General features: G+C 44.2%; 1 protein-coding gene across 1 annotated transcript in view; it reads left to right on the forward strand.

The window, feature by feature from the left end:
• Nucleotides 1-1,685: 1,685 nt before the first annotated feature.
• CD59 (CD59 molecule, complement regulatory protein) overlaps nucleotides 1,686-9,961 on the forward strand; it is a 15,800-nt gene continuing 7,524 nt past the window's right edge. Inside the window, exons 1-2 of the mRNA XM_008588004.1 lie at nucleotides 1,686-1,770; nucleotides 7,301-7,402. Of these exons, the coding sequence (XP_008586226.1) occupies nucleotides 1,704-1,770; nucleotides 7,301-7,402 (169 nt within the window). The 5' untranslated portion in view covers nucleotides 1,686-1,703. The remainder of the gene's footprint in view (nucleotides 1,771-7,300; nucleotides 7,403-9,961) is intronic.

The raw sequence follows: 9,961 nt of genomic DNA on the forward strand, positions 1-9,961 counted from the left end.
ATTTAAATTCTGATGGGGGTGTAATGATCTTATGTTCTAATGGAATGAACCTACTGTTCATATGGAAAATAAGGGGATAATTTTGAATTGTCCGATTTACTCGGGGATCCTGTGGGAATGTTTAGTTCAATGACCGCATAATTATTTGTGTTATTTTTATAATCTTTTGGGAATTCAGAGAACTGCCACGCTAACCAAAATATCGAAAGAGAAGGCAAAAGCCACAAAGCCGAGGCAGGAGCCCATACGGTTGTAGCAAGTGCTCGTAGCTGTGGCCTTGCCAGCAGCTCTCCCTCCAGTGGCCTTGCCAACTCGGAGCGGGCAGCCCAAGCTGACTCCTTTAGGATCCTGCCATGGCGTGGACCACGCCACTCGGCCTCTGAAAATGCCTAACCACCAAGGTAGTACTTATAAGGCCCTATTTCCTACCTTGGCTCATGCATGAGGTTGCCTGGTTGCCGTGGTGCCTGCTTTCTTTCTCCCAGCATCGCTTCTGCCATCCTCAGAATAGCAGTCTCGGGTATATCTGTGGTCCGGCAAGAAGCCAGGCACGGGGACAGAGCAGGCCACCTGAAATCGGGTGGGACATGTCTCTCCCTCTATCAAGGTCCCAGTCCTGCAATCACAGAGATCCCAGACGAGCTCCCAAGTTGTGAGAAATGCCCTTACCTGTCCAATGCCAAAGGATGGAAACGGAGACACAAGGTACGGTGAAGCAAGACTTTAATTATGGCCTTATAAGGTTTGGGTATCTAAAGGGCAGGCACACGGAAAAGAGTTGTAGCAAGCAACTTATTCCCTAATATGCAAGTCCCTCCCCCTGCTTCCTCACTGGCTGAGTACTACGGGGTGCACAGTCTTCCCAGATCGCGCCTAAAATTTGTTACCCTGATTTACTACCCCTTGTAAGAAATTTGTCTGAGGGCTCAGGAAAAGTCCATGAAAGGGCCCGCTAAAATCCTGTGAAAGCAGAAACAACAGGGAATGAAGAAAACAATAGGGACTAGTAGCTAATTACCATCTCAAGGAGAGCTCTATCTGTTCAGCGACCCTCTGGGAATGGGCTGGACTAGTCAGACAACTTTCAGGCTGAGCCTGAATCATTTCTGAAAATAAATCACTTAGATTATTTTCTTACACCTGAGAAGTGGCCCTCCAGCTCAGCCAACAGTGGGTTGGGGGCCCCCTGGTGGGGCCAGCAATACAGGAACTGCAGTTGCTATATTGATCAGTTCTCTTGTGTTCTAATTTGACTGAACCACCCTGATGGGGAAGATAGTGTTGTTCCCACTGCATGGGAGTGAACACTGGTGCTTGTAGGGACTGAGTTTATTCAAGGGTACATGGCTACTACTGTAGGTTAGAGCTGGGGTGGGTTCTGGGTATTTCTGACTCTGAGACCAGAGTGCTTTGACTCCCCCCATTGCCACCCCTCACACCAAGAGCAGCAGAATTTCTTCAGTAAGCCAAGGTCTTGGGGCAGGAGGAGGGGCCAAGTGCTGCCCCACCTGAGAGCACCCCTTGGTTCATGGCATCCCCACCTGGTAGGTTTCCTGTTCTTTCTCAGTCAGCTGGCTCCTTTCCCATGTTTCCTGAAGCCCCCTCAGCCTTCTAGCTCTTGGTTTCTGAGATAGCAAGCTGTCGTTCACTGTTTTATGACAACCTTTCTTGTCCCTTCCTTCTAGGTGCTGTGAACAGTCACAATGGGAAGCAGAGGAAGTTCCGTCCAGCTCGTGCTCCAGCTTGTCCTGGTTGTCCTCTGCAATTTAGGTGAGTGGTCCAGAGTCTCGGGACATGGATCTGGACCAGTTAGACTGTGTCGGCCATGAGCTTTCTTTTTCTTAGGCCTAAGGAAAACTGAGCTGATGCCACTGGCCTCAGTGTGAGCCCCAGTCCTTCTTCCAGGCCCTGCTTTGGTTCTTTTACCTTCTAGTGTTACAGGTCTGGGTGTGTAACAGCTCCTTACAACATTACAATCTTGCCCTCAGTGGGGCAACTTCCTGGGTTACAGGGCTGCTTTTTGCAGGGGGTGGGAGGAACAATCAGCAGCTTAAGTTTCACACCCCTCACCACCAGCTACTTGGGGATATCAGTGGATGCCATCCTTGGAGTGTGGTGCAAGTCCCTGTGGGGGGGTCCACTGTGCTCAGTCTTTGCGCCCTGGGGCTTCCCCTGTGCTGAGATGATGATGATGATGATGATAGCGATAACAGCAGCAGCTAATGCTTATAGCATTTATGTGCCACTCAATCACTATTCTAAGCATTTTACATGTATTTACTTATTTAATCCTCATGTCAACCCAGTGGATAGGGACTATTTTTATCCCCATTTTACAAATAGCAAGATTGATGCCCAGAAAGAAGTGGTACACCAGAATGTGACCCCAAACAGTCTGTCACCAGAGTCCCTGCTTTTCACTCCCACTCCAGGTCACCCCTCCCTGGGCCGCCCTTCCCCTAGACCACCCCTTTCCGGTCCACCCTTCCTGTGGTTCCTGGAGGAAGTTGTGTGCTTCTGAGTCTCAACCTCTGTAACAGTAGGAACACCCACGCTACTTGCTTTGCTTCGCTGTAGGATCAAATGTCATTTTCTGCCCGTGTCATGTTGGTAAAATATTCTGGCCACCACTAGGGTTTTTTGGGGGGTGGGGCAGGAAAGAAAGGAGCAACGCAATGAGCAATTAAAACAAAAAGATGAGTCCAGGGCAGCCCCTCTGCCCAGAAGCAGGCCAGAAACAGAGCATGCCGAGAACACCACTTCCACATGGGTGGCCCACCACATGGCTGCTGCAAAAGCGGCTCAATGCCACAGCAGTAGCTACAGCCACCGTGCAGGTGGCCTGCCAGACGCTGAACTGCAATGACACAAGGAGAGTCACCAGTGGAGACCAAAACAAGAAGAGGAGGTCTCTGCCCTCAAAGCCCACTCCAGTGTCATAGAAGCAACTGCTCTGCCATGCCCCTGCTTTCTTTCTGATTTTAGTAATTTCTGTCTTCTCTCTTTTTTCTTGATCAATCTTGATAAAGGTTCGCAAATTTTGTTGATCTTTTTAAAGAATCAACTTTTGGTTTTGTTGATTTTCTCCATTGTTTTTTAATTCCCTATTTCATATATTTCTGTCATAATCTTTATTTCGTACTCTATTTGCTTTCGGTTTAGTTTGGTCTTCTTTTCTATTTTCTTAAGATAGAAGCACTGCATGAGTCCTGCATCCTCTAAGTTTTGATGTGTTGTGCTTTGAAAAATGAAATTAAAATGAAAAAATAAGTAAAGAATAAGTAAAACAAAAAGATTTCTGCAGTATTGGAGCGTGTCTTCTAATATTAGTAGCTACCATGTATTAATGGCTTATTAGTAATTAATTGCTTATTAGGTTCTAGGGACCATGCCATAGCCAATCCTTTCAGCCGTCCCATGAAGAGGGTCAGTGCTATTATGCCCATTTTACAGTTGAAGAAACTTAAGCTAAGAAGTAACTTGCCCAAAGACACACTTGAATGTAAGAAAAAAGAGAAGTCATGATCCCCCTTTCCCCACCTCTGCTCGTTCTAGCCAGGGTAGGTGTTAATATGGTTCACCTGTGTTACAACACTATTCTCCCAATTCTTCTAGCAATCTGTCTTCTGTAATTATAGCCCAGTTATATCCTACTTTCAGCAGTTTGCATTTGTGGAACAAGCTTGGATTTGGGTTGTCAGCTGGTCTGTGACAGGTCTTGGGATGCCCTTAGGCCGTTCTTCAGAGAATTAGGGTGTGAAGCTCTCTCTCCGTCTCTCTCTCCGTCTCTCTCTCTGTTCTCTCTCTGTCTCTCTCTCTCTCACACACACACACAGTGAGAGGCTTCCTTTGCTGCTGCCCAAGGACACTGAGAAAAGTTGCAGGGTAACCTTTCTCCACACTCCACCTCTTTTAGCCGAGGGTCAAATCCCCCCCCTACCCTGGCTTGGTGACGAGAATTATCAAACAATCGACCCCTGACTTATTGTTTATCTTTGACCTCAGTTTCCCCTACAATCTGTATTGTTTCCTTCTCTTCTCCACTCAGGACAATTAGAAGAACATTATGGTTAAACCAAGCTTTGGTTTTAGAACTGACCACCTGGGTTTGAGTCTTAGCTGTGTCGCTTAGCAGCTGTGTCAGTCTGGACAAGTTAGTTAACATCTTAATTTTCTCTTGCAAAATGGGGATGAAGATAATTGAGCCTATCTCTTACAACACTTCTATGAAGAGCTTAGTGCACAGATATTTGAACACTGAATGAATGTGGTAGTATGAATATTTCTGCTCCATAGACGTTCCAAAAATGGGCATTGATGCCTCTGTCTGAAGACTTGTCAAGAAGCCAAATGAGCTCCGGCTCTAGCCAGTAGAAAATTCACTCCTATGGGTGACCTTTTAAAACCCTCATGAATAGCCAGGCTAGAACACCACCCTCCCTCTTACATTCTTTCCGAGTCATGCATGTGTGTACACATCTGGCGCAAGGGAGGGAGTATCGACAAAGTGCATCTTTGTGCCTTCTCACTGTGGCTCCCTCTCACATGGGCATGACAAATGCTGACACTGGGGGAGAACAGAGAGGTCTGACGGGGCCCTGCCTGCAGGCTTGCAGACTGGCTCCAGCTCTGCTTCTTTGTTGCTCAGTGACCTTGGGTGAGTCCCTTTACCTCTCCAGGCATTTGTCTTGTCATCTGCAAACAAAGTGGTGAGGGAGGAGTTTCTTTGACTGATGTTTTTCAAGGGGTTATTCTGGAACCTTCACAAATCAAAGGGTTCTCTGCTAAGTGGGATTTCACACCTGTGAAGGCAAGCTTGGCATTTAAGATGGTATAGAGAGGTTTGACTCCTGTCTGTGCTCAGAAAGGAAGGACCTGCTTTGCACTGGACTTCTGGAAAATCCCCTCTTTCCCTGGTGATAAACCTAGACTTTGGCCTTAGAACCGGAAGTCAATTCTTGGGCTCTAAAACCTGTACTTTGTTTAAAAACCATGACATTCTTCTATGAGATTTTACATGTTTCATCTTTGAAATGTCTTTTCACAGAGGTAAGAGCTGCCTAATACTGATTACATGGGAGGAAGGTAGTTATCTTGTTGGAAAAATACAAAATTAATTCTTTCAGTAGCTTGTTTTCCTTTAGAACAGAACCTGCTTATTGTATCATTTTTACTGATAATCAACTGCTCTTCTCCCGCTTTTGTAAATGTGCTTGCTTATTGCAATGACTGCTGTGCTGGCTACATGAATGCTGAGAAAACGAAACTTAAAAGAACCCAGAAGAGTCTGCCTATAAAAATCCTGTAAGACCTAAACTCGAGTCTCAGATTTGCAAGTGCTAGTTTATCTGGGCCTGCTGGCGTAATAAAAAATACCTGACTTTCCAATCCTTTGACTTCTCTGTCAAAGTCTGCTCAGTAACAATCTCTGATAATAGAAAAGGGTTTGTCCACATGAATCAGGAGGATTTCCTTTCAGTTCTTGCTTCCTCAGCCTCTCCCCATCACAGATGTTGAGTATAAGTCATCTTTTTCTTGTCACTGCTGTTATAAAAATGGAGAAGGAAAAAAATCATACAGCAAAATACAATACTTAGCTAGCAAAGATGAGTTTTAAGCACTTGACTGGGAGGAAGAATCATCTTTCAAATTAGGGAACTGGAGGCTGTTTGCTTCTGCTGTTAAGCTGACCCTCATATTCAGAGTCTGCTGGCACCAGGCTGCCCACCCCTGTGGGTTTAAAGTGTATAGCTGTTGTCTCACCCTTGGCTGCTGAGAAAAGTTCTGGTGCTGGGTCAGTCCCTTAGGTCGATTCAGTGATTTTACTCTATTCCAGAGGTCATCACACTTTTTCTATAAAGGACCAGATAGCAAATATTTTAGGCTTTGCAGGCTAAGAAACAAAATAATAATGTAGGCTCTTATATAAATAACAAGACAGGATACAAATTTCCATGAATTTTTAATGGACATAATTCACAATGTAATAATTGAGTGCAAATATACAATACGCATCTGATGCCAGAGGAGAATGGGTCTGGGAAGGCCTGGTAATTGGCCTTAACCCACCTGGTCCTCTTACCAGGTTCTTGACTCCGCCACAGGAAAGAATTCAAGAGCAGAGTCACAGTAGAAAGTGAGAATGTATTTAATGTAACAGATAAGGAATATAAATTTCAGAGAGAAAGTGCAGCCTAGCTCCAGAGACCAAGCAGGGCCCGCACCAGGTCCAATACAAAAGCAAGAAATACCCCCTCAAAGTCTAGTACTAGAGTGCAGGCTGGCTTGAGAGTGAGCAGCCACCTGCCAAAAGTAAGTCTGATACAAAGGGAAGCACACATACCTCAGCCAGCATGTGCAGTGGTCCTGGGAAAGTAAGCAACAACCCCGCCTTCCTCCAGGATTCAGCTTTTATAGTCCTGCTGTCTAATACATATTCCTGCTATCTAATGAATATAAATTCCACTTTACTGAGCATGCTTGGCTATTAGGGTTATAGAACCCCTTTCTACTGAGCATGCCCCGTCACTGAATTTGCATTGTCAGCCCCCTGAGGTCTCAAGTTGGTCTGAAAATAGGTTCAACTTGCAACAGTAACTCTTTAGGGGAGGGCCTAGAGGAGGACCCTGAGACTTTGGGGTATGGCCTGAAACCCAGAGGTGTGTCCTGAAATCTGAACTCCAGGAAGCTTAGCACCTCCTATCTCACATCTGCTAATGAGAGGAATAGAACATTTTGTTTAATTGGGGTTCAAAATTAGTGTTCCCTATCACCAAATCAGTTGCAAATAAATGTTCATTGTTAATACTGATCTGTAATGAGATTTTACATATTTCATCTTTGAAAATTTCTTTTCACACAGATAGGTATTGCTAAATACTGGTTATTGATCCATGAGGATGTGATTTAATTGAGCATATTTATTGCTTGGAATGCACTTCTAGAATTCTTTTAGTTTATTCTCTTGATATTTTTCTTTTAATGTGTTATTGCAGATTAATCACTCCCCAAATGGAGGTTAGAAGGAAGCTTCTCAATTGCACAGTCAGATGGATTTTGAAATGCGGATATTCCCTTTGCACTTGCATCAGGGTTCAAAAAATGTTGCTGCAACTGTAGTTTGAGCTTGGAACAATATCACTGCTGCAAATTTGTGTAGGAATGGAAACATGACGAGTTGCTGATCTCTGTCCCACATCAATGGAGGTGGTGGGCTTTCCTCTGCTGCTTGGGGACGGGGGGTGGGGGGCAACTCAATGCTGGTTTAACAAATCCTGACAGGCTTTCTTCCTGATTCCAGGGAATAGCTTGCAGTGCTACAGCTGTGTCGATCCAGTTTCTACTTGCACTTCGAAAACGACTTGTTCACCTAATTTTGATGCATGTCTCCTTGCCAAATCTGGTAAGAGACTCCCCCTTCCCTGCCTCCTAAGTGTAATGGGATGATGAATGAGAGCATGCGAAAAAACTTGTGCCATTCTAGTTCTTGTCAGACTTGTATTCAGCAAGTAATAGTTACCATTTATTAGCACTAGTCATGTATTGGGCAGTAAGTACTTTCCACACACTTTTTATTTGTTTAATACTTCTCACTTCCTGTCAGGGAGATCTTTTATTCCCATTTGATAAATGAGGAAACTGAGGCTCAGAATAAGCAATAAGCTAAGGTCAAATGACCAACTCAGGATTTGAACATGGAAATCCATCTGATTCCAAAGATTTTGTTCTTTCATCGCGACACTGTGCTGCCTCCCAAACTTTTGAGAACCTACTATGGGCCAGAGCCCAATCTAGCAGTTAAGAATGCAAAAACTAAGAAAGGACACATACAATTAACATTATGACAAAAGCCTCTTTGGCTATCCCAAGTGACTTTGTATCTCTGTCTCATTGCATGGGAAATCTAGTGCATACATATGTAGTCCTGAGGAGACTCAAGCTGAGTTCAAAGGACAAGCAGGAGTTAAGAAGACTCAGAGGTGAGGGGTGTTCCTGGGAGAGGCAACAGCAGGTACCAAGGCTTGGTGGCCTCGGAAAGCAAGGTGCTCATGAGTGTGGGGGTGGGGAGTGCTACCATGCACAGGCTCTGTAAAATATGCGTTTTGATATTTTGTATATGGTTAGACTATGGAATCTCCACCTCCATAAATCCTATTAAAATAGAGTTTAGGAAATGGTAGACAGAGGAAAGAAACCAGCAAAGACATATCCTCTCTTCTTGCTGGGTATGGTTCTGGATTGAATGGATGTGTGTAAATGACACTGGAGAGGAGCGGCAGTTTCTGGGTCTTCTTAATGTACAAAGTAAAACTCCTGGGCTTAAATTTCTGAGGGATAAAAATAAAAACACTCTTCAGGGCTATTTTCACTCATACCCTCTACCACAATATCAAGGAATGGTGAACATGTCAGGTAAACTCATGAAAGGCTTGGGAGACCCACAGGTTGAAAGAAAGATTAATTTCCCCAGAAAGGAGAAATCCCTCAATAAGTAAAAAAGTAGAGTTATCCTGTCTGAAAAAACAGGAGTATCTAATGATTTTGATATAAATGCCTGGAATGCAGCTAAAATTCCAAGCCCTACATGCACGGTCCTTGATTTTGTAGGGGGACAGATCCTCTGCCTCCATTGGAGGACCATGTTANTGGCTATCCCAAGTGACTTTGTATCTCTGTCTCATTGCATGGGAAATCTAGTGCATACATACGTAGTCCTGAGGAGACTCAAGCTGAGTTCAAAGGACAAGCAGGAGTTAAGAGGACTCAGAGGTGAGGGGTGTTCCTGGGAGAGGCAACAGCAGGTACCAAGGCTTGGTGGCCTCGGAATGCAAGGTGCTCATGAGTGTGGGGGTGGGGAGTGCTACCATGCACAGGCTCTGTAAAATATGCGTTTTGATATTTTGCATATGGTTAGACTATGGAATCTCCACCTCCATAAATCCTATTAAAATAGAGTTTAGGAAATGGTAGACAGAGGAAAGAAATCAGCAAAGACATATCCTCTCTTCTTGCTGGGTATGGTTCTGGATTGAATGGATGTGTGTAAATGACACTGGAGAGGAGTGGCAGTTTCTGGGTCTTCTTAATGTACAAAGTAAAACTCCTGGGCTTAAATTTCTGAGGGATAAAAATAAAAACACTCTTCAGGGCTATTTTCACTCATACCCTCTACCACAATATCAAGGAATGGTGAACATGTCAGGTAAACTCATGAAAGGATTGGGAGACCCACAGGTTGAAAGAAAGATTAATTTCCCCAGAAAGGAGAAATCCCTCAATAAGTAAAAATGTAGAGTTATCCTGTCTGAAAAAAACAGGAGTATCTAATGATTTTGATATAAATTCCTGGAATGCAGCTAAAATTCCAAGCCCTAAATGCACGGTCCTTGATTTTGTAGGGGGACAGATCCTCTGCCTCCATTGGAGGACCATGTTAATTCACTGTTAATGTGGAAAGCATAGTAAGGCCCCTAGGGGGCACGTAGTCATTCACCACAAATATTTGAGCACCAACTATGTGTGACCCAGAAGCCCTGATTCTTCCCCTTGATGATCTGTGTCTCTTGGACCCCACACTACAAAAAGTATAATTGCCAAATGAGAGAATAAAGGCAACGTAATGTGTTGCATGAAGGTTACAGTAGCAGTTAGAAACTCTGACCTGTGTCCTGCCACCAGCTAGTTCTTCCCACCTCTATTTTTTATTTTTGAGATATGTATGTTGGATAGTAGAGGTGGAGAGGAGAGGGAAGTAGACCAGAGCCAAGGTCTTTTTCTAGCTCCTAAATCCTATAGTTTCTTATCTGAATTGTTAAGCTTTTAGAAATATTTAATGTAAAGGACGATGAGACACACAAATTAGAATGGTCAAAGTGCAAAACACTGACAGTGCCAGATGCTGGCGAGAATGTGGAGCAACAGGAACTCTCACTCACTGTAAAATGGTATAGCTCCTTTGGAT

This window comes from Galeopterus variegatus, unplaced genomic scaffold (genome assembly GCF_000696425.1).
Source record: "Galeopterus variegatus unplaced genomic scaffold, G_variegatus-3.0.2 Scaffold121, whole genome shotgun sequence".
In the NCBI taxonomy this organism is placed as follows: domain Eukaryota; kingdom Metazoa; phylum Chordata; class Mammalia; order Dermoptera; family Cynocephalidae; genus Galeopterus; species Galeopterus variegatus.